We start from the raw sequence: 26,481 nt of genomic DNA, 5'->3' as shown, positions 1-26,481 counted from the left end.
GCAGCACGCAGTGCATAATGAGAAAAAATAAAAAAACTGACCGTTTTCTTGGATTAAAACGCCGACTTTGAGGTGTATATTCGTATAGTACTTATCACTGCATTCTCGTTTTCGTGGTCTCACATGATAAAATGAAAAACATATTACAGAAATAGAGATGATTTTGATTAGTTTCATGATGAAAATGACCTTGAAATTGAGCTCAAAGTAGCAGAAATGTTTGATTTTTACCAATGTTCAGGAGTCAGCAAATCACACCACACGTCCAATACACGTCAACTGGGGAGTCAAATATTCTTTCACTAGTGCACTGATATTATTTATACTATTTTTACAATAATGCAGTAGTCTGTATAACAGTAAATTTTGTATTTTTTGTATGAATAAAAAATAAAAATAGAAAGCAATAATAATATAAGAGGGGCCTAGAGACATGACTAATGAACAGAGGATATGTTATTTTAGTGCCAAGAATGTCTACATTGCTTATTATGGACCCTATTTTGATATTAGCATCTTTTTTAATTTGCATGAAATTGGCCAAATTGCCAATTTCTGACCACTTTATTGGGTAGTTCAAATCGGTAAATGGGCAGTTTCTTGTACTCAACTGATAGAAAAAATGGAATTCTAAAGAAATAGCTATGAGTTTGGTCAACTGGTACAACAGAATTGGGCAAAAACAGGGCTCAAAGTCGGCGAAATTGCCAATGCGTATATGTTGCCGAGACCGCTAACTTTGTGGGAGCGCAATTCCGTGAGTTTTCAACCAAATTTCATACTTTTGGTGTCATTACCATTGGGAAAAGATTATCATTTCATAAGAAAAAATAATTTTTTTTTTCCAAAAATTTTGTGACATAGAATGACAGTTTCAGGAAGGGGCTTGCGACAGTCAAAGGGTTAATGAAGTGTTTGGCCCCAGTGTGAAGAAATATCTCTTGGACAATGCTCCTGCTCATCCTACAGACTTAGAAGAGCAAATGGTGGAGGAGTTTAGTTTCATCATGGTGAAGTTCTTGCCCGCTAATATAACTCCTCTCCTCCAGCCCATGGACCAGCAGGTCATTTCAAACTTCAAAAAACTGTACATCAAAGCAGTGTTTCAAAAGTGCTTTGAAGTGACCTCAGACACTGAATTGACCCTAAGAGAGTTCTGGAAAGATCACTTCGATATCCTCACTTGCATAAACCTTATAGGTAAGGCTTGGGAGGGAGTGACTAGCAGAACTTTGAATTCTGCTTGGAGAAAATTGTGGCCACAATGTGTACAAGAGAGGGATTTTGAAGGGTTTGGAGCTGACCCTAAGGAGCCTATGCTAGTTGTGGTAAGTACTGTGTCACTGGGGAATTTCATGGGTTGGATGTGAATTTCGAGGATGTGGAAGAGTTAGTGGAGGACCACAATGAAGAACTAACCACTGCAGAGTTGCAAGAGCTTCATCTGCAACAGCTAGAGACCACAGCTCAGGAAATTGCTGCAGAGGAGGAGGAAGGGAGATGGAGGAAGGTGCCTTCTTCAAAGATTAAGGACATTTGTGCAAAGTAGACTGAAGTGCAATTATTTATAGATGAACTTCACCCTGACAAAACTGTTACAGGCTATGTTGGCAACATGTACAATGACAAGTGTTGTGTCCAACTTCAGACAAATCTTAAAGAAACACCAGAAACAGAGCTCTCTGGACAGATATTTTGTGTGACAGGGGTCCAGTGACTCGAGTTGTTCCTAGTGTCATTAAAAAACAAAGAAGGGAAGTAACCCCAGATAAGGACTTGGTACCTGAAGTCTTCATGGAAGGGGATTCCCCTTCCAAACAATAGTGTACACCTTCCTCCTATCCCCTCCTCCCGTCTTCCACCCACCCAGAAGTCTTCAGTAAAGGTAAGTGTAATGTTATTATTATTTTATACAGCGGACCCCCGGTTATCAGCTGTAATCCATTCCAGAAGGACAGCCGATAACCGAAATGGCCGAAAACCGAATTAACATTTCCCATAAAAATTAATGGAAGTATAGCTGGACTTGAGTCCTGGAAATGGAAAGTACAATGCCTGCACTCTAAAGGAGGGGTTTCAGGATATTAGCAGTTTGGAGGGATATGTTGTGTATCTTTATACGTACATGTATATGCTTCTAAACTGTTGTGTTCTGAGCACCTCTGCAAAAACAGTGATTATGTGTGAGTGAGGTGAAAGTGTTGAATGATGATGAAAGTGTTTTCTTTTTGGAGATTTTCTTTCTTTTTGGGTCACCCTGCCTTGGTGAGAGACGGCCGACTTAAAAAAAAAAAAAAAAAAATCTGTTCCAGACAAAAATATTCACAATTTTTTTTTTTAACAATTATGTAAGTATTACATACCTTTATTGAAGGCTAATGCTGGCTTCTGGATGATAGGGAAGAGGAAAGAGGGAGGAGTTAGTGTTTGGAAGGGGAATCACCCTCCATAAAGACTTTAGGTAGCAAAACCTTCTCTGGGGTTACTTCCCTTCTTTGTCTTTTAACCCTTTCAGGGTCCGTCCCGTAGATCTACGGCTTTTCGGCGAGTGTCCAAACCGTAGATCTATGCCAAAATTCTAGCGCCATAAAATTTAGCGCGAAAGCGCTCATAGGCCTACATGTGAGAGAATGGGTCTGCGCTGTGGGTGTGCGCCATAAACAAAAAATCTAGGCACCTGCATAGCATTGTGGGAACGCTGGCTCAGTCACCCTTGTTCACCATGCCTCGTCGCAAGTCAGCTCTCACTCCCCGGAAAATTGGGACTCTCCTCTTCCTGTCTGATAGTTCTGACACTGATGGAAGTGCAAATGAAGACGAATTCTACGGCTTTGATAAGTTAGTGACCGAAAATAATGACCAGGATATCGATAATAGTGCAGAAAACCCCGACGATCCTCGACCTTCTACCTCTGGTGTGGGCACTCGTGACTCACGGTCGGGTGTTCCTAAACGTAAGAGAAAACTAATATTTTCGCGTGGCCAGGCCTCTGACTTCAGTAATGACGATGATTCTGACGTGGAATGTGATTTTATTGCGCTCGACGATCATTCGAGTAGTGATAGTGAGGAATCATATTCACCAATGAAGCATCGGTATGTTCGCCACCGCATGCGCTCGGGTAGTGTACCCTATGCTGTGCCCAGGGGATGGAGTACATCCCGGAGTACATCCCGTGGCCATACACCCGTTTTAGGTAGTGATAGTGAGGATGATGTGGCTACACTTGGCATGGATGGGCCACAGGCATCAGTGGACCCACACTGCTGACTCGTCAGTTCAAGGACAAAGCGGAGCGTCAGCCACCAGCCCGCCACAACCACAACCACCCGTACAACCAGCCTATGATGTCCAGTATCCACCACAAAACCGTATGTGGGATTGGCAGCAAAATCCCAATTTTGTTCCCAAGCCTCACCACTTTGATGACTCTCAAAGTGGAATTCTACCTACCTGTCCCCTTGGAACCACGGCCAATGAACTGGAATTCTTTGAATTATTCTTTGACCAGCCATTGATGGAAATTATTGCCAGGGAAAGTAATAAGTATTTTCAGTACACCATGGCAAATACGATCTTATCACCACAGGTGGAAAGAGACGACTGTTGCAGAAATGTATTTGCTTTTTGCAACAATAATGCTTATGCCTCACATCTATAAGCATAATATAAAAGCATACTGGTCCACAGATCGGCTAATTTCTACCCCATCCTTCAGTGAAATAATACCAGTGAACAGGTTTATCTTACTGTTACGTATGTTGCACTTCTCTGACAAAACCAGGCCTGACAGAAGTGACAGGTTATACAAGATTAGAAATGTTTTCATGTATCTCAAACAAAAGTTCAGGATATACTTTTATCCATTCAAGAATCTTGTAATTGACGAGTCTTTGATTTTGTTCAAAGGTAGACTGTCATTCAAGCAGTATATACCGAGCAAGAGGAACCGCTTTGGTATAAAATTGTTTGTACTCTGTGATTGTGACAGTGGCCTGGTGTTGGATATTGTTGTATACACGGGTAGTAAAACATTGAAAGATACCAAGATGTTATTGGGTATCTCAGGTGACGTAGTGAGAAACATGATGGCACCTTATCTTGGTAAGGGCCATACATTATATACCGATAACTGGTACACAAGCCCATTACTCAGTGATTTCATGCGAGTGAACAAGACAGATGTGTGTGGCACAGTGCGTTCTAATCGTAAACATATGCCCAGGCTCAACGCAGGTGTTCGTGGTGATGACGTGCAGGTGTTTACTGCCAATGACATCATGGCATTATGGTGGCATGACAAACGAGATGTCACATTGTTGACAACCATTCACCGTAATGAAATGCAAGACAAAGTTGATCGAGTGACTAATGAACGTATTCGAAAACCAGTGTCAGTGATTGATTATACACAAAACATGCGCTTGGTTGACAAGTGTGACATGCAGATTGGTTTTGTTGACTGTGTTCGTAAAAGTTACAAGTGGTACATGAAACTTTTCTTCCATCTCATGGACATTTCAATGCTGAATGCATATAATATGTACCAAATAAAGACTGGTAACGGACCACCGTATGGTGAATTTTGTTTGTCTGTTGTCAGACAACTCATAATGAAGTACCAGGTAACAACACCTGCAATACAACATAGTCCTCGAATTCATCACGATATACCCAAGCGTTTGAGGAGAGAAGGTGATCATTTCATAATACAGCTTCCTTCAACTCAAAAGAAATTTGCTCAGAAGAGATGCATTGTCTGCACAAACAAAACGACGGCAACAAAGACGCAAAGACACTCGGGTTATGTGTGAGGAATGTAAGGTGCCTCTGTGCATGGTGCCTTGTTTCAAGGAGTTCCACAAGCTCCAGCAGTTCTAAAACCATGTCCAGTGATTGTAAATATGTAAATATATGATAGAACATTAGTATTATACAATATTTGTGCATGTTTATTGTAATAAACAACAGTGGTAAACAATAATATGATAATAACTTTAGTGCGGTTATTGTGTTCAATACAGTGAGTTTATATATATCAATTATATACAGTATTGGTCTCTCAGGCCCCAAATGTTAGTAGGAATAGAAAAAAATTGGAAAAGAAAAGAAAAAACAACTAAAACAACAAAATAATATAATACGAGTATGTGGAATTCGTCGATGGCTTGCTAGTGTACTTGCATATAATCTAGTGATACCAGTGAATAGCAGAATACAGTGTTGTAGTAGCAACTAACCAGTATTATAATGGTACTTAGTGGAGTGGAGTGACTTTCATTAGTTTCTTTTTTCTTGAAATACCAGACGTTACTGTGAATTTCATATAACCTGTAGTTACCAGCGGTCGCAATATACACAACGAGAAGCAATTATTACTACAGGAAAAGCGTCCTTCCTCCAAAATTTCCACCAGTCAACTATAGTGATAATATAGCATTTATTGTGGTGGAGACGGGAAAAAAAAAAAAAAAAAAAAAAAAATAGAGAAGCTAGATACAGCGATTGATAAACAAGGGTGGAGGTCGACCGTTCGTCATTGTAGGAGTGCCAGCAGTCACCGGCTCTTCAACACGCAAGTTATACTTTTGTATCAATCAAACCACATATTACTCGGGTAGATAATTTCCAGTAGATCCTTCATGTGTTAGCTCAAATCACCGACCAGTATGGTTTAAATAAGTAACCCACTGATCAGATCAGATAGACTGGTCCGAACCCTTGACTGGTCCGAACCCTTGACTGGTCCGAACCCTTGACTGGTCCGAACCCTTGACTGGTCCGAACCCTTGACTGGTCCGAACCCTGGACTGGTTTCAAACGGTTTCGTTGTGCACTACCTAGCAGGTTATTAATAGAATATTCAAGAGGTTGCTAGTAGAATTGCAGTAAATCAACCATTCAAATCATTATGAAGCTGTGTGTAGTCTGTGGTCAGTCAAACAAACGGGCCTCCACATGCATAAATTGTCATTTTTGTGGAAATTGGTGTCACGCCCCTTGTGCAGATATCCAAGAACTAGCTACAAGCAGTATTAAAACAGGGAAGTGTTTTTGGGTATGCCCAAATGAGATAAATCTGTGGACTAAAATCACAAGGGTATTAAAAGAGGTCAACATCAAAGCTGCTTTCATAGAAAACCTGGAAGCTTTCTACAACAGATGGGAACATAAAAAGTCTGGGCTGAATGGTACTGCCCTTGATACTGGCCATGTAGTCAGAAACTGTAAGGCTGGAGATGATGTCCTGGTAGTCAGTAAGTGGGAGGCTGATAGTGCTGTCCTGGGAGACAGTAATGGTGAAGCTGGAGGTGCTGTCCTGGGAGACAGTAATGGTGAAGCTGAAGATGCTGTCCTGGGAGACAGTAATGGGGAAGCTGGAGATGCTGTCCTGGGAGACAGTAATGGTGAAGCTGGAGATTTTGTCCAGGTAGTCGGGAATTATACGCAGGAAGGAATACATATAAATGACCTCATAGGGAACAGGAGCCATAGTAGGGAAACAAGTGTAGTCAAAGATAAGATAAAACCAATATCGCAAACTAGAAATACCGCAGGAAATAGCAAACAAGAGGACTCCACTAGCAATAGTGAGGATATATTACCAAAAACAACTGGTGGGAGCTCCATTGTTGGTGCTAGGGAGGATAGAAGTAAGACAGGGAAACATGCACCAACAGGGAATACAGTCACAGAAACCCAAGGCAAACGGAAACCAAGCCTGTGCACATACTATGCACTTGGTATCTGCTGGCATGGGAAATCTGGAAAAACAGATGGGACGTGCAACTATGACCACCCTAGAAAATGCCATGCCCATATGACAACAGGAAAATGCAAACTCCCTTCCTGTAAGCTTTTTCACCCTGAACTGTGTACCTCTTCAGTACAGGAAAGACTGTGCTATAACTTAAATTGCCAGGCATACCATCTAAAGGGGACAAAAAGATACAAAACATCCAGGCCATGGGAAAACCTGGGTAGCCACAGCCACTCAAGAGGGAGAAGTTTTTTAGTGCCAGGAAGGAAAAAAAACTGGCAGGAAATGGTAGAAATCGTACACCAAATCCAGTCATTCCTGGAGTGGAACCACAGTCGATGGCCTCCACTCCAAACCAACAGATACAGATACTAATGCCGGAAAAAAAATCCCCCCCCAGTACCAACAATACCACCAGACCGATAACATTCTTCTTTGCAAATATACAGGGTCTAAAGCCAGCAACAAACAACAAAATACCTTTCATCCGTGGACTGCTTGCAGAGGCAAAAGGCAATGTTCGCGGCTTTCACTGAGACCCACATAAAGGATCACTTGGACAACGAAATATGGATCCCAGGTTACAACCTATACAGATGTGACAGAGTGAACAGGCAAAAGGGGGGGGGGGTGGCCTGTACATTGCAGAGTCACTTGTTTGCACAGAACTGCTAAATGCCTCAAATGATGTAGTGGAAGTTTTAGCAGTAAAGGTCGAGAACCAAAACCTAGTCATTGTGGTAGTCTACAAGCCTCCGGATGCAACATCCCAGCAATTCCAGGAACAGCTGTTAAAAATTGACCACTGTCTGGAAAACCTTCCAGCTCCTGCATCCAACATCTTGCTCCTGGGGGATTTCAACTTAAGGCACCTAAAATGGAGGAATATAGCAAATAATATTGTTGCAGTAATAACACAAGGAGGCAGCTCTGATGAAAACTCACACTCACGCGAGCTTTTAAATCTCTGCACAAAATTCAATTTAAACCAGCAAATAATAGAGCCTACTAGACTGGAGAATACACTAGACCTCATCTTCACTAACAATGATGATCTGATAAGAAATGTCACCATATCAAAAACAATATACTCAGATCACAACATAATTGAGGTTCAGTCATGTATGCGCGGAGCCCCAGACCGACATAATGAGATTAGTCACGAGGGAGCATTCACCAAATTCAACTTCAATAACAAAAACATAAAGTGGGACCAAGTAAACCAAGTCCTAACCGATATAAGCTGGGAAGATATACTAAGCAACACAGACCCCAACTTATGCCTAGAACAGATTAACTCGGTGGCACTCGATGTATGCACAAGGCTTATTCCTCTAAGAAAAAGGAGGAGTAGATGTAAAACAGAAAGAGACAGGCGCTCCCTTTACAGGCGACAGAAAAGAATAACAGAGCGGCTAAAAGAGGTCAATATATCTGAAATGCATAGGGAGACACTGGTCAGAGAAATAGCAAGCATCGAACTTAAGCTAAAAGAATCCTTTAGGAGTCAGGAATCGCGGGAAGAACTAAAAGCCATAAATGAAATCAAAAGAAACCCAAAGTATTTCTTCTCCTATGCCAAATCAAAATCGAGAACAACGTCCAGTATTGGGCCCCTACTTAAACAAGATGGGTCCTACACAGATGACAGCAAGGAAATGAGTGAGCTACTCAAGTCCCAATATGACTCAGTTTTTAGCAAGCCGCTAACCAGACTGAGAGTTGAAGATCAAAATGAATTTTTTATGAGAGAACCACAATATTTGATTAACACAAGCCTATCCGATGTTATCCTGACGCCAAATGACTTCGAACAGGCGATAAATGACATGCCCATGCACTCTGCCCCAGGGCCAGACTCATGGAACTCTGTGTTCATCAAGAACTGCAAGAAGCCCCTATCACGAGCCTTTTCCATCCTATGGAGAGGGAGCATGGACACGGGGGTCGTCCCACAGTTACTAAAAACAACAGACATAGTCCCACTCAACAAAGGGGGAAGTAAAGCAACAGCAAAGAACTACAGACCAATAGCACTAACATCCCATATCATAAAAATCTTTGAAAGGGTCCTAAGAAGCAAGATCACCACCCATCTAGAAACCCATCAGTTACACAACCCAGGGCAACATGGGTTTAGAACAGGTCGCTCCTGTCTGTCTCAACTATTGGATCACTACGACAAGGTCCTAAATGCACTAGAAGACAAAAAGAATGCAGATGTAATATATACAGACTTTGCAAAAGCCTTTGACAAGTGTGACCATGGCGTAATAGCGCACAAAATGCGTGCTAAAGGAATAACAGGAAAAGTCGGTCGATGGATCTATAATTTCCTCACTAACAGAACACAGAGAGTAGTCGTCAAAAGAGTAAAGTCCGAGGCAGCTACGGTGAAAAGCTCTGTTCCACAAGGCACAGTACTCGCTCCCATCTTGTTCCTCATCCTCATATCCGACATAGACAAGGATGTCAGCCACAGCACCGTGTCTTCCTTTGCAGATGACACCCGAATCTGCATGACAGTGTCTTCCATTGCAGACACTGCAAAGCTCCAGGCAGACATCAACCAAATCTTTCAGTGGGCTGCAGAAAATAATATGAAGTTCAACGATGAGAAATTTCAATTACTCAGATATGGTAAACATGAGGAAATTAAATCTTCATCAGAGTACAAAACAAATTCTGGCCACAAAATAGAGCGAAACACCAACGTCAAAGACCTGGGAGTGATCATGTCGGAGGATCTCACCTTCAAGGACCATAACATTGTATCAATCGCATCTGCTAGAAAAATGACAGGATGGATAATGAGAACCTTCAAAACTAGGGAGGCCAAGCCCATGATGACACTCTTCAGGTCACTTGTTCTATCTAGGCTGGAATATTGCTGCACACTAACAGCACCTTTCAAGGCAGGTGAAATTGCCGACCTAGAAAATATACAGAGAACTTTCACGGCGCGCATAACGGAGATAAAACACCTCAATTATTGGGAGCGCTTGAGGTTCCTAAACCTGTATTCCCTGGAACACAGGAGGGAGAGATACATGATTATATACACCTGGAAAATCCTAGAGGGACTAGTACCGAACTTGCACACGAAAATCACTCACTATGAAAGCAAAAGACTTGGCAGACGATGCACCATCCCCCCAATGAAAAGCAGGGGTGTCACTAGCACGTTAAGAGACCATACAATAAGTGTCAGGGGCCCGAGACTGTTCAACTGCCTCCCAGCACACATAAGGGGGATTACCAACAGACCCCTGGCAGTCTTCAAGCTGGCACTGGACAAGCACCTAAAGTCGGTTCCGGATCAGCCGGGCTGTGGCTCGTACGTTGGTTTGCGTGCAGCCAGCAGCAACAGCCTGGTTGATCAGGCTCTGATCCACCAGGAGGCCTGGTCACAGACCGGGCTGCGGGGGCGTTGACCCCCAGAACTCTCTCCAGGTAAACCACCACATCATTTTCTATAAACTTCTTGGCACTCTATCTCGGTAAGTACTGATCAGATTCTAATTTTTTTGTTTTATTACCTTCACAAAAATATGCTCTTTAATTCTGTAAGAAAAAATAATTTTTTTTTTTCAAAATTTCTTGGACACTGGTGCGTGACTTCAGATTTTGGCCTTGGACCCTGAAAGGGTTAATGCCACTAGGACCAGCTTGAGTCACTGGACCCCGTCTCACAAAATAACTGTCTAGAGTGCTCTGTTTCTGGCATCTCTTTAAGATTTCCCTGAAGTGGGACAGGGTTTTGTCACTAAACATGTTGCAGATATGGCTTGTTTCAGCTGATCCTCCAGGGCTAGGGTTTGCAGGGTCTCAGGAAAAATATCTCTTTTCCTCAGTATCTCTCCAACAACCGATACCTTTCAAGGTTTGTAGGTATCTCTTGGGAGAAGAGCCTGGTTGCTGCTAAACCTTGTTAACAGCAGAGAGGTGTACATGAACAGTCAAAAAAAACTGCTTAAGCAAGACACCAGAGATGGGAGTGGAGGATAGTTTACAAATTTCTTCTCCTCGTGCTTCCCTCCATTGTTTGAAAGAATTCCCACTCGGGTATCCAAGCTCTTCCCAGCACTCCTACACCAGGAGGTCAACTCACCTCTACAAACCTTATTTCTACTCAGACTAATTATTACACTGATTACTAATGTTAGAAAAAACAATCAGATTAAAAAGAATAAACTTTATACCCTATATTACAGATAAACAAGAATTCTCGTGAAAACATATTGGAACCATCAATAATAGAAAATCGACCTGCGAGAATGGCCAGAATTCAAATACCTTTCTTTAGTTGACTTACAGCTTCCACAGTAATAATTTTTTTTTGCAAATCAACTACAGATGACCTGTTTATGTATCAATAATAATCTGACTATGTTTGCCGTTGCAGAGAGGAAAAGGGTGGAAATGATTTACAGTATAGTTTACACAAATAGTAATAAGCACACTATTATCAATAATAACAATGAAAATTTCTGAAGCTCATCACCAAAAATTTATACACCACATGTGACCAATTTAAGCAGGGGGGGGGGTTTACTTTATTACACTATACCTACCACACCTGACCTCTTATAATAAATACTACTTGCCTCTCACTCTACATTAAAACTACAAATATTTTGAGGTAAGTAATGAGTGTATTGTGTGTGTATTTTACTTTTTATTGCTTTTTAAATGCCTAGTTCTATTCCTAACTTGATACATGTTAGTGTAAACTTGTTATCTGGCATTTATATGCATTTATAAGTGGAAATGGTTTAGAAAGACACGTAAGCAACACTATGACATATTTATTAGAAAACGTTTCGGTCCTGGGACCTTGAGAAGTGATCAAGGTCCTGGGACCTTGAGAAGTGATCAAGGTCCTGGGACCTTGAGAAGTGATCAAGGTCCCAGGACCGAAACGTTTTCTAATAAATATGTCACAGTGTTTGCTAACGTGTCTTTCTAAACCAACTTGTCGGTATTTATTACCAAGGTTTATACCATAAGTGGAAATAATAGCGTTCTGTTTTCTGGTGATAAACTGGAACCTAACCTAGCATACAAGTGGGGTCTTACTGTAATTTTATAGCATAGGACTGAAGATAAACTTTAATAGTATGCATTAAGATATCATGTTATATATACAGTGGACCCCCGCATAACGATATTATTTCAATCCAGAAGTCTGTTTGGGTGCCGTTATAGACCGAATTTGTTCCCATAAGAGATATTGTGAATTAGATTAGTCCATTTCAGACCCCCAAAAATACACCTACAAAAGCACTTACAAAAATACACTTACATAACTGGTCGAGTTGGGAGCTGATTGTTATGCGGGGGTCCACTGTACTTTAGGTTTTTAACATCTATTGTTCTGTTGTTGTTATGGCATCTGCTAAACAAACCAAGCACGAGTTACTTTGGCTGCTGATTCTCCTTAATTAAACCACAACATGTTTTTACTAATTTTTAGAGGCATTCATATATACTTTCCTTAATCACATAAACTCATGTATAATACTTTTGCAATTTCCATCTTTTTTGGATAAATGTAATTAAGTAATGCAATGTCAAGCAAAACATTTTTAATTTGGGCAATCACTTTTAGACTTCTGGAACATCATTCTGATACTTATCTCAATTTCTCATAAAAATTTCCTGAAAATCTGAAAACTAGATAAATGTACTGGTCATGAACGATATTTACGGTATTGCGCTAATTGTGGTAGCAGAGTTGTGTCATCATAGTAACCAATGAGGGATCTTGCACTATAGTACTATGTAATAATACTGCTAGACTTATACTGGAGAGAGCAAGATAAAACCTTATAAATATCTCTTACCAGTGGCTCCTCCACACAGATGCTTGCCAACACCAACAATACGATCACAAGTGTCAAGTCCTGGGATGCCTTCCATCTTGAGATGCTGAATGTCTACACGTAAACGATGTATTAACAGCTTCGAACTGTCAGTAAAATAATGAACACAATTTATATTGAAATGTCTTGTATGAAGACATGTATAGACATGATATACAGGTTCAACTAAAACAATGACGCAGTGGACCCTCGACTAACGCTATTAATCCGTTCCTGAGAGCTCATCGTTAGTCAAAATAATCGTTAGTCAAGTTAATTTTCCCCATAAGAAATAATGGAAATCAAATTAATCCGTGCAAGACACCCAAAAGTATTGAAAAAAAAAATTTTTAACACATGAAATATTAATTTTAATACACACAAACTGAAGAAGACATGCACAGTTACATGGCACTTACCTTTATTGAAGATCTGGTGATGATTGATGGGAATGGGAAGAGGGGAGTGTGTTGATGGTCTTAGTGTTTAGAAGGGGAATCCCCTTCCATTAGGACTTGAGGTGGCAAGTCCTTTTTCGGGGTTACTTCCCTTCTTCTTTTAATGCCACTAGGACCAGCTTGAGAGTCACTGGACCTCTGTCGCACAACATATCTGCCCATAGAGGCCTGTACCTCCCGTTCCTTTATGACATTCCTAAAGTGTTTCACAACATTGTCAGTGTCACCATTAAACACTTGTTCAGGTTTCAGTCCTTCACTGTCTATGTACTCCTTGAATTCCTGCACATATTTTTCAGCTGCTTTTTGGTCCAAACTGGCAGCCTCACCATGCCTTATCAATCTCTCAAACCAACCTTTGCTGGCCTTAAATTCACTCACATCACCACTAGTTGCTGGCATTTTTCTAATTAAATCGTCATGCAACTTCCTAGCCTTTTCACATATGATCGCTTGAGAGATGCTATCTCCTGCTATCTGTTTTTCGTTTATCCATACCAATAACAGTCTCTCAACATCTTCTATCACTTGCGATCTCACTTTCGAAAACATAGTTGCACCTTTGGCAAGAACAGCTTCCTTGATTGCCGTTTTCTTGGCCACAATAGTAGCGATGGTTGATTGGGGTTTTGTGTACAGCCTGGCCAGCTCGGAGACATGCACTCCACTTTCATACTTAGCACTGTTCGCATCGCTATTGGGCCGTGCGGACGTGCTGCACAGTAGCTCCTGATTGAGTTGGCTTTTGAGCAGTGTTGACGTGTACTTAGCTCTGTGAAGACCTGTTTGCGCGCTCTCTACGAATTGAAGCAAGATGCCCTCCATCGAGCAACTTTACCAACAGCTTAAGGAAGAATTGAGGATGGCGAAGGATTCGGCGACTGACCATGGAAAACAAGAAGATTCGTAGTAGTCCTCCTGTTTTGAGTCCTCAGGTCAAGAAGGGAAACTGGTCAGTGGCTGGACAGCAGGGAACGAAGTTGACGATCAAGAGGACGAATGGAAAGGTAGAAACGATGAAGAAGAAAGAGACTGCCGTGGAAACTGTTGTGGAAACATCTAATACATTCTCAGTGCTACCCGACGAATGTGAGTCGACTACTGGGAACATCACGACGAACGACACGAAGGAAGGTAAGAATATTGTTGTTGTTGGGGATAGCCAAGTTAGGTATATGGATAGGGCGTTCTGCTTGAAGGACAGGAGTAGGAGACAGAGAGTTTGCTTTCCTGGGGCTGGGATGGAGGATATTGTTAGCTGTCTGGATGACATCATGAGAGGTAATGGGAGCAATCCTATTATCTGTCTCAGTGCTGGAGGCAACGATGTTGGCAGACGTAGGAGTGAAGACCTGATTAGCAGGTATAGGTTAGCAATAGAAATAATTAGGAGTAAGGGTGGGAACCCTGTCATATGTGGTATTTTGCCAAGGAGGGGAGTTGGAAATGAATGGTTGTCCAGGGCAATTGGTGTCAATTGCTGGCTGGACAAATACTGTAAGGAAAATGCGGTAACATTCATTGACAACTGGGACCTCTTCTATGGCAGAAATGACATGTATGCCAGGGATGGGGTTCACTTATCTAGGTCTGGGGTGGTAGCACTGGCAACTGCAGTGGAGGGAGCAGTTAGGACTTTAAACTAGGAATAGTTAGTGGTATGGGTTTTGGCAGGAAAACAGTGAAGTCCCAGTGTAGTAATATTACGAGTTCTAGGGGAACTAGTAATAAGCAGAACGAGGTAGATATTGAAAATCCAGGGACTTTGGGTGATAAGGACAGTAATAGGTTTAGTAGAAAAACAGAAATGAGCAGGAAGGGTAAAGAGAAAGGAGAGTCTTTCAATGTTTATTATGCTAATTGCCGTAGTGCTAGGAATAAGATGGACGAGTTGAGATTAGTTGCTAGTGCAGGTAACATTGATGTATTTGCCTTAACTGAGACGTGGTTTAATTCAAAAAGTCGGGACATGCCTGCGGAATGTCATATTCAGGGTTTTAAATTGTTCCAAGTAGATAGAAGTATCGGGAAGGGGGTTGGGGTGGCATTGTATGTCCGAGATCGCTTGAACTGTTGCATAAAAATGGGTATTAAGTCTGAAGTAACACATACAGAGTCTGTTTGGATAGAATTTTCAGAGGGGCGTGAAAAACTGATTTTAGGAGTGATATACCATCCCCCAAACTTAGATAGGGACCAAGGGAGACTACTATGGGAGGAAATTGTTAAGGCCACAAGGCACGATAATGTAGTAATTCTAGGAGACTTTAACTTTAGTCATATTGATTGGAATTTCTTGACTGGGAATTTAGAATCATACCCTAAAGTCATGCATCTCCAACTTAGTTATTGAAAATATGAATCTTCGAGAGACACTAGCAAAACAAGACACCAGGATGACACAACTCGAAAACAAAATCCTCAGTCTTGAACAAAAGTTATCGACACCAGGAATGACTAACTGTGACAAGACCATCCAAGCAGTCATAGATAGCCATACCCAACAAATAATATCTCTTAATACAAAGGTTGAAGAAGCAGTAAAAGAATGGAAGAACAACTTAGATAACCAGTTCAGTGACTACTTTGCTCTCCAAGAAGATAAAACGGAACAAGATAAACTATCTGACGCAGTAATAGTTAACAGTCCACTTTTTCCCAGTGATATGAACCAAACAAACAGTAAAGAAATTACTCTGCAGATCATAAAGGACCAAACAAGTGTTATTGTACCAGAGTCAGAAATAAAAGAAGCCAGGTTACTAGGATCCCATGGTAGAAAAAGTGTTATGCTTAGATTCCACTCACATGACAGGAAAAAAGACTTAATTATTGCATCTATTAAAGTAAAGAAAGAGGTATACATAAACGAGTGTCTTACCAAAAAACGTCAGAACCTCCTGTATAGAGTCAGAAAACTTAAGCGAGAGAATAATGACACAATACACCAATGCTTCACACGGGATGGGAAAATTCTAGTTAGGAAAACAAATGTAGGTCAACTGTACACAATCACGAACGAGAATGATCTATCACGATTTCTCAGGGATACTAATCTTACAGAGAACAACTAAACAATGTCCAACCTAAAAGCCTACGTAGTGTAGTGTATGTTTTGCTCCATTATTGTTCAAATTTCATTGTACAATCTCTTAGTAATTAAATAATCAACTACCTCATTTTGTGATTTTACTAGTAAGCATAAGTCACCTTATGTGATTTTCTTATTTACTATTGTTCGCTTAAACATTAGCTGAATTGATACTTTCTCTGTCCATATTACTACCTCATATTTTTTTAAATACTATCAATTGATATTACTTACTAAAATTAATAAATATCATTTTTACTATAATTTCAATTTACTCGTAACATTTTTGACATTTAATAACCATTACTTGTCTAATTACCTTAACCTGTTTTAATACCACATTTACTATCCTAGATTACTCTTAATTACCTTGTACTGCCATATAACCTCAAGTATAACTACCAGTGCAATATTGAATGAAATAAACATTACTTTTTCACTTTTTTGTAATCATTATTACTTACTAAAAATTTTATTAAACACCATATTTACTACCAGTCAATTTTACTTTTGTAGATTAAACATTATTTTATACTTCCCATAACATTTTGTAGCCAAACTTTCAAGTTTTTATATTCAACCCCAACCTTTATATTATCCCTTGTACCTGTGTACCTGTCTACCCTCTTACTATCATATTATAACCAAGACATTACCACTGTTATTTTTTTACTATTATTCTTTTGGTACTTTAATTGTGAATTTTATTTTGTCAATTTAAATCTAGTTATAATCTTGATCTTGTCAACAACCTATACCAGACTCTAGTGCAATTGCAAGTACCATTTCAATTTGTATTTTTATATTATAAGTTTATATTATAATTCCTACCATCTGTCCATTTAACTTTGCTTACCATTACTTAATTTTAGTCCCTTATATATTTTCTCCTTTATTTTAGCTTTATATAACTATCCTAGTTTATATATTCACAATTGTTAAAATAATCAAGGTGCTATTCTTAGGTGCTAAAGTAGAATAAGTTCACAATTTTGCCATTATATTCCAAAGCTCATTTATTTGATTACCACTTTATTGTTCACCACAACCTATATTAGTCCCTTTTATAATATAATTTTATACTATAATTCTAACTTTAAAAAATTACCTTTTTAGTACTACCTACTACCATATTCCCAAGCTCCACTATTTGATCATCACTTTATTTGTATTAGTCCCTTAGCTCATTATTTTACATTTGTTAAATAATCTAGGTGCTATTTTTTAAGCTTAAGACTATTTACTTTGTTTTATACTTAATTCAAACTATAGATTCACTACAAATCTTATGATTACAAGCATTGATCCTGATACCAACCTCTTATCTAATGACTTAAATGAATCAAACAGTTACTGTAATTACTACACTGCAGAGCAATCAAAGGCACTTCTCAGTGCCAACAACAACATAACTATCTTTAACTACAATATCAGATCTTTAAGCAAGCATTACGATGACCTCATAGCATTACTAAATTCCTTACATGCCAATATGTCCATCATTACACTAACTGAAACCTGGCTAAAGCCTGATAGTACAGATGTCTATTCCATTCCTGGATACACAGCCATACACAACTGTAGGCCAGACCAACAAGGGGGTGGCACAGCCATATACTACTCAGACCAACTACAATGTATCACTAATACTTGCACAAGGGATGAACATGGGGAATATATAATAGCTAAATTCAAATCCAAGTACCTACAAAAACCTCTCACATTGATAAACATCTACAGAGTTCCACAGTCAAACATTAGCCAATTTAGTCAAAATCTAGGAAGTATGATAACTGATGCACGCATGAACAAAGATCACTTACTACTCTCAGGTGACTTCAATATAAATCTCCTGCAAGACCAGGACCCACACGTTACTGAATTCACAAACACAATGAGTAACTGTATGTTACTACCAACAGTAACAAAACCTACAAGAGTTACAGAGACTAGTGTTTCCCTACTTGACCACATCTGGACCAACACCATATCCCCTTTAAAATCAGGCATAATTACAGATAATACCACAGACCACTACCCTACTTTCCTCATAACAACTCTTGGTAAACTACCCCAAGACACTACTAAAGTCACCTTCAGACTTCACAATGAGGCAGCCATTAATAACTTCACAACAGCAATAGCAAACATCGATTGGCACACTGAGCTAGAAACCTATACAGATATTGATGAATGTATTAATAATTTTCTAAAAAAGACCCAATACCTCTATAACAAGCACTGCCCTAAAAAAACTAAACAGATGACAGCAAAGAGACTGAACAGTCCCTGGCTAACACCCAGCATTCTCAAATCCATAAATACAAAACACCAATATGAAAAACAGTACAGAATGGGTCACATAACCAGAGACCAAACAAAACGTTACTCGTCAATCCTAACCAGCCTGATAAGAAGGGCAAAAAAATTGTATTATGAGAACAGATTATCCAACTTACGAGGTGATATAAAAAAGACCTGGAAAACCCTATCAGAAATTCTGGGAACAAAAAAGATATCACGAAATAGCGAAATAAAATTAGCAAAATCAGATGAACCCCAACTCCCACCAACAGAAACAGCAAACAGACTCAATGATTTCTTCTCCACTATAGGACAAAACCTTGCCAATAAAATCCCAAGCTCAGATACCCCACCAAATGACTACCTCACCGGCAACTACCCGAACACTCTGTTCCTAGCTCCGACAAACCCATATGAAGTCTCCCTTATTATCAACGCACTAAAAAACAAGGCAGGAGATTTAAATACCTTACCACCCTTTATATACAAAAAAGTGTCACAAGTTCTATCACCAATCATTGCAACACTCTTTAACAAATCCATTGAATCCTCCACCTTCCCTACAGTACTCAAAATAGCAAGGGTCACCCCGATCCACAAAGGAGGAGACCAAACAGAGTTGAATAACTATAGGCCAATATCCAACTTACACCCTCTCTCAAAAATCTTTGAAAAATTAATTCATAAACGAATCTACTCCTACCTTATCTCCCAAAACATACTCAACCCCTGCCAATTTGGATTCAGGCCTAATAAAAATACTAATGATGCTATTATACACATGCTAGAACATATATACACTGCAATAGAGAAAAAAGAAGTCCCACTGGGGATCTTCATTGACTTACGTAAAGCTTTTGATACAGTTGACCATGACTTGCTCCACGTAAAATTGACACACTATGGTATAAGAGGGCACTCCCTCAACTACCTCAAGTCATACCTCAGCAACAGAAGCCAATATGTGTACGCAAATGGGGCAAACTCTTCTGCGCAACCAATTACAGTTGGTGTCCCACAGGGAAGTGTCCTTGGCCCTCTTCTCTTTCTCCTATACATAAATGACCTTCCAAATGCTTCGCAATTACTCAAACCCACACTATTTGCAGATGACACTACATACGTCTTCTCTCACCCGAGCCCAGTCACGCTAGCCAATACTGTAAATGCCGAATTACAGAAAATATCTACCTGGATGAGGACTAACAAACTTACACTAAACATTGACAAAACCTACTTCATTCAGTTTGGTAACAGAGCTACAGATGTCCCTCTTAACATAATGATAAACGGATCACCTATCACAAAACTAACAGAGGGAAAATTCTTAGGAATCCACCTTGATAATAGACTCAAATTTCATACACATATACAACAAATCTCTAAGAAAATTTCCAAGACTGTAGGCATACTATCGAAGATACGGTACTATGTTCCACAGTCAGCCCTCCTGGCCCTATATCACTCTCTTATTTACCCCTATCTCACCTATGGAATTTGTGCATGGGGCTCAACAACAATTAACCATCTCAGACCACTAATTACTCAACAAAAGGCTGCAGTTAGAATGATAACAAATTCTCACTACAGGCAGCACACTCCACCAATATTCAATACACTAAACCTACTCACCATACAAAACATCCATACTTATTACTGCACCTATTACATACATAGAACACTTAACTCTGATATTAACCCTCCCCTCAAACATCTCCTTGCCAACCTCAACAGAACACATGACCATAACACAAGGCACAGATCACTCTTTGATGTTCCTCGTGTCCATCTCACACTATGCAAAAACTCAATGCACATAAAAGGCCCTAAAATCTGGAATTCATTACCTGTAAATATAAAAGAAACACTTCCTGATTATAAATTCAAGTCTCTTCTCAAAGATCACTTACTCACCCAAAACCAAATAAATACTGAATAACAGAACCTTATAAATTGTATATCTTAAATGTTTCTCACAATTATATCACATAAATGTTAAACCTAAAACCGAATCTAACTTTAATATTTTTTAAATACACTACCTAACAGAATCACTACCTAACTGAATGCAACCATATGACCTGTCTTTGTAATACTCACTTGTGCTTTATAGTAATCTGTTTATATTAATGTTTTATCACTGATTACATCATTGCTTAGTTAATCTTAAGTTAATTTTAAGCCAGCCCGTAATGCTATGCATAGTATAAGTGGCTTTGGCATACTTCTCTTATCTGTATTTTTTTGTACCTCTGTATGTGTGCACAAATTGAAAATAAATAAATAAATAAATAAACGTTTATCCCATATAAAGAAATTAGATCAAATAGAAATGACCCAAAATGGATGAATAATAGGCTCAAATATCTAGTAGGGCATAAGAAAGGAATTTATAGGCGTATCAAGAGGTGAGGGTCATCTTATGAATCAGTATATTGACATTAAGAGGGACATTAAAAAGGGGATAAGAAAAGCTAAAAGGGACTATGAATTTAAAGTTGCTAGGGATTCTAAAACTAACCCAAAAAGTTTTTTCCAGGTCTATAGAACAAAAGTTAGAGATAAGATAGGTCCCCTTAAAAATAACTATGGGCACCTTACTGACAAAGAGAATGAAATGTGCTCGATTTTTAATAATTATTTTCTCTCAGTTTTTACACAGGAAGACACTAACAATATTCCAGTAATTAATTTTTATAGTGGGCTAGAAGATAAATTATGTAACATCACAGTCACTAGTGAAATGGTTGTGAAGCAGATAGACAGACTGAAGGAAAATAAGTCGCCGGGTCCTGATGAGGTTTTTTCAAGGGTTCTTAAGGAATGCAAAATGGAACTCTGTGAACCATTAACTAATATTTTTAATTTATCTCTTGAAACAGGTGTAGTGTCTGATATGTGGAAGATGGCTAATATAATTCCTATTTTTAAAACAGGGGACAAGTCGTTACCTTCAAATTACCGCCCAATAAGCCTGACCTCAATTGTAGGCAAATTACTAGAGTCAATTATAGCTGAGATTATAAGAAGCCATCTCGATAAGCATAGCTTGATTAATGATACTCAGCATGGATTCACAAGAGGCCGGTCTTGTCTAACTAATTTATTAACTTTCTTCAGTAAAGCTTTTGAGGCTGTTGACCACGATAAAGAATTTGATATTATTTACTTAGATTTTAGTAAGGCTTTTGATAGACTGTTAAAGAAAGTGGCAGCCCATGGCATTGGGGGAAAAGTGCTCTCGTGGATCGAGTCATGGCTCACTGACAGGAAGCAAAGAGTGTCCATAAATGGGGTTAAATCCGAGTGGGGATCTGTAACAAGTGGCGTTCCACAGGGATCAGTCTTGGGCCCGTTGTTGTTTATAATATATATCAATGATCTTGATGAGGGAATTACTAGTGATATGAGCAAATTCGCCGATGACACAAAGATAGGTAGGATAATTGATTCAAACGTAGATGTTATGGAACTTCAGGAGGATTTAAACAAACTCTATTCTTGGTCAGTAAAGTGGCAGATGCAGTTCAATGTAGATAAATGCAAGGTTCTGAAGCTTGGGAGTGCCCATAACCCTAGTACTTATAAGTTAAATGATGTAGAACTTAGCCATGCAGATTGCGAAAAGGACTTGGGGGTTATGGTGAGCAGCAACCTTAAACCAAGACAGCAATGCCTAAGCGTACGTAATAAGGCAAATAGATTACTGGGATTTATATCAAGAAGTGTAAGCAACAGAAGTCCAGAGGTCATACTTCAGCTTTATACATCATTAGTAAGGCCTCACCTAGATTATGCAGCTCAGTTCTGGTCTCCATATTACAGAATGGACATAAATTCGTTAGAAAACATTCAGTGTAGGATGACTAAATTAATACATAGCATTAGAAATCTTCCTTATGAAGAAAGATTGAAGATTCTTAAGTTACATTCACTTGTTAGACGAAGAATGAGGGGGGACCTGATCGAAGTGTATAAGTGGAAGATAGGTATTAATAAAGGGGATATTAATAAGGTCTTGAGGATGTCTCTCCAAGAGAGAACCCACAGTAATGGATTTAAATTAGATAAGTTTAGATTTAGAAAGGACATAGGAAAGTATTGGTTTGGAAATAGGGTAGTTGATGAGTGGAACAGTCTACCTAGTTGGGTTATTGAGGCTGGGACTTTGGGTAGTTTCAAATTTAGGTTGGATAAGTACATGAGTGGGAAGGGTTGGATTTGAGTGGGACTTTCACATCAGAGCTTATTTCTTGGGTGGCATTGAAAATTGGGTTGGGCAAATGTTTTGTTAGTGGGATGAATTGTAAAGGACCTGCCTAGTATGGGCCAACAGGCCTCCTGCAGTGTTCCTCCTTTCCTATGTTCTTATGTTCTTCATATCCATAGTAATTCTCACCCTTTTTGCTGTAGGGTTAGCACTAGAAGCTTTCTTGGGGCCCATGGTGACTTATTTTGCAGGTGCAATCACTAAAAAGGCTGTGATAATATGAAATGTTCCGATTGTATGCTTGGAAGCGACCGCGGTGGCTGGCTGGCTTGTAAACACTGGCCAGAAGTGGACGCGTCTCAGACGGAAGGAATAGTGTTGGTCGAGTTTTTTAGCGCTAATCGAGGCAAAATTTTTGCGATAAAATGTATCGCTAGTCAGATTTATCGTTAATCGATGCCATCGCTGGTCGAGGGTCCACTGTATTTCATATCATTACTTCATAGTACAAGAATGCACAAATAACGTGCACATACGAGACTGAAGCTTATAACAATGTTTTGGACTGACTTGAACCACAACACTCATGACTTAACCTCATCTTTATCTCCTGTTCTTTCCTATATTTTCATTGCCTTTCCTATCTTCTGCCTAAGTGGGTTCTGCCCTATGGGGTTTCATCCCACCCTCATGGGTCATTATCTTTCCTGTAGTGCTCCTCTTTTCTCTTCTTCTTAGACTATCTCCACTATTACTTCTACTACTATTACTACTACTACCTCTTAACGAAGTTTCCACCCTCTAGCCCTCTTTTTCACTAATCACTACTACTTCATAACACTGTTGTACTAGTACAGCGGAACCTTGACTTATGAGTGCCCCAACGTACGAGTTTTTTGAGATATGGGCTGTCCCTGGGTTGATTTTTTGCTCTGAGTTACGAGCCAGCTCCCCCTGCTTCCCCATCAATGCAAACCCTGGACACCTCACTTGTTTATCTGATTTCATGCTTTAATTCCATGGAAATCATCCTCTTTTTCTTCTCAGCATTGTCCTTTACACTTACTTAGGAACCATGCTTAGAAGAATGAAATTTGGCCAAATGACGGTCAAAAATGTAAGCAAAGCATGAGAGAACTGCTCCCACAGTGAGGTAAACAGTGCAGTGAGTTGGCGGAGTTTGTTATAATAATAATAATAATTATTAATTATTATTATTACTATTATTATTATTATTATTATTATTATTAATTTAGGTAGCCAGAGCACAGATCCACTTCCCAAGATCAAGAGCCCCTCACCAGCATCAATGAACCTTGATGCTGGTGAGAGGCTCTTGATCTAGGGAATTGGGTCTGTGCTCCAGTTACCTAAATTAATAATAATAATAATAATAATAATAATAATAATAATAATAATAATAATAATAATATTATTATTATTATAATGACAGCTTCAGTTCCCTAAATTAATAATAATAATAATAATAATAATAATAATAATAATAATAATAATAATAATAATAATATTATTATTATTATAATAATGATAGAGCTTCAGTTCCCTAAATTAATAATAATAATAATAATAATGATACATAATATGCATGTAATAATAATTCAGAATGCTGCTGCTAGTTGGCACAGCTGATGTCAAAACATCCGGTAAACAGTACACACGTTTACACCGCTGTAGGAGCAGTTTTCTCATGCTTGCTTGCATTTTTTTTACAGTCATTTGGCCAAATTTCTTTTTTTCTAATGGTGGGTCCTAAGAAAATTTGTGCAAAGGACAGTGCTGAGAAGAAAAACATGATGATTTCCATGGACTTAGCCAGGCAATACCAGCTTATGTAGATACTAAAATTGTATCAGTTAAGTTCAGTGATTAAAAAAAACAATGTTGATGTTGGAGGTTTACAGGGCCACTGACATCATATGCCACAGCACCCTCAACATCCCCCACCCTCAACATCTGCCACCATCTCTACTCCAAGTGTGTATGTACTTTATATAAACAGTTTAACATTTCTTTACATTCTGTAGTGTATTATGATTATTATGTTTTTATATATGATATTTCTGCAATTAGCCTCACAAATATTCCATTTTCTCTTACAATAAGAGCATGGAAAGATACTATAGTCAAAGTTAGACAGGAAATTTTGGACACTTCTGCCGCTGCTTCTGCCACCATATTACAGCCTATTTTATTGGGTTTGGGGCAAATGTTTTGTTAGTGGGATGAATTGTAAAGGACCTGCCTATTATGGGCCTACAGGCCTGCTGCAGTGTTCCTCCTTTCTTATGTTCTTATGTTCTTATTCATTCTAGAGTATATATCATGTTTCTGTGTTAATTATATTGTTTATTATGTCATATTAGATGATTTGTGATAGATAAATAAGCCATACAGTTGATATTAGTGTCATATTCAAGTATTTTGTCTTGTTTCCAGAATGCAGGAAAGGATTAATGGCTTTTCAATTAATTTAAATGAGGAAAATTGATCTGATATACAGTGAAACCCCGGGTTTCAGCTGGACTGGGAATCAGCTGCTTTGGGTTTCGCCCACTTTTTTTGGCCAAATTTTGTCCCCACGTTTTGGCCGTTGCCCCAGGTTTCGGTCGGTGTACCAGACCTGTCCACCTGCCCGCACAGGCGTCATGAGCCAGTCTAGCGTTGGCACTCTCATCCTGCCAGCCAGGCAGCCATCCATCCAGCCAGCCAACCAGACAGCCAGCCAGCCATTCAGCCAGGCAGCCAGACAGCCATCCAGCTAGCCAGCCAGGCAGGCAGCTAGCCAGCCAGCCAGCCAGGCAGGCAGCCAGCCAGGCAGCCAGCCAGCTAGCCAGCCAGGCAGCCATCCATCCATCCATCCATTAATTGTGACTGTGAAATAAGCCAACATGGGCCCTGTGATTAAGAAAGTGAGGAACACCATAGCAGTGAAGGAGATAATAGAAAAATACGAGAGTGGTGTTCATGTGGGGGAGCTTGCCAGGATGTACGGCAAAAACAAATCAACTATCACTTCTATTCTGGCGAAGAGAAAAGAACTCAAGGAAGCTGATGTTGTGAAAGGTGTTGTCATGTTATGCAAAAATAGATCACAAACAGTCGAAGAGGTTGAGAAGTTGTTGGTGGTGTAGATCAACAATAAACAGATAGCGGGTGATAGTGTTTCAGAGTCGATCATTTGCGAGAAGGCAAGGCAGTTGTATGTTGATCTGATAAAGAAAATGCCTGGAACCAGTGCTGATGTTAGTGAAATTAAGGCCAACAGAGGGTGATTTGACAAATTTAAGAAGCGTAGTGGCATACACAGTGTGGTAAGGCATGGGGAGGCAGCAAGTTCAGACAAATGTGTGGCCGAAAACTTCGTGAGTGAATTTAACCCTTCCAGGGTCGCCAGGCCCTCTCCCAGACTTGTTCTCAGGGTCACCCAAATTTAAAAAAAAAAAAAAAAAAAAAAAAAAAAAAAAAAAAAAAAAAAAAAAAAAAAAAAAAAAAAAAAAAAAAAAAAATCTTATGAAAAGATAGAGAATCTTTTCCCGATCATAATGACCCCAAAAGTATAAAATTTGATGGAAAACTTACGGAATTATGCTCTTGCAAAGTTAGCGGTCTCGACGATGTTTACGCATCGGCAATTTTGCCCAATTTGAGCCCTATTTTCGGCCAATTCTATTGTAGTAGTCGACAAAAATCATAACTATTTCGCTAGAACTCCATTTTTTTTCTATTGAATGAGTACAAGAAACCATCCATTTACCGATTTCAACTATCCAAT

At 39.3% G+C, this 26,481-nt stretch overlaps 1 protein-coding gene across 1 annotated transcript in view; it reads right to left on the bottom strand.

Annotated features, from left to right (window-relative positions):
- The window catches only part of LOC138851358 (tRNA:m(4)X modification enzyme TRM13 homolog), a 71,103-nt gene extending 45,696 nt beyond the window's left edge, over positions 1 to 25,407 (bottom strand). The window contains exons 1-2 of the mRNA XM_070080406.1: positions 25,325 to 25,407; positions 12,608 to 12,732 (exon numbers count right to left, since the gene is read on the bottom strand). Of these exons, the coding sequence (XP_069936507.1) occupies positions 12,608 to 12,732; positions 25,325 to 25,407 (208 nt within the window). The remainder of the gene's footprint in view (positions 1 to 12,607; positions 12,733 to 25,324) is intronic.
- Between the last annotated feature and the right edge of the window lie 1,074 nt (positions 25,408 to 26,481).

This window comes from Cherax quadricarinatus, unplaced genomic scaffold (genome assembly GCF_038502225.1).
Source record: "Cherax quadricarinatus isolate ZL_2023a unplaced genomic scaffold, ASM3850222v1 Contig410, whole genome shotgun sequence".
Classification (NCBI taxonomy): domain Eukaryota; kingdom Metazoa; phylum Arthropoda; class Malacostraca; order Decapoda; family Parastacidae; genus Cherax; species Cherax quadricarinatus.
The sequence above is the reverse complement of the archived record's forward strand: the minus strand, read 5'-3'. Positions and strand labels throughout refer to the sequence as shown.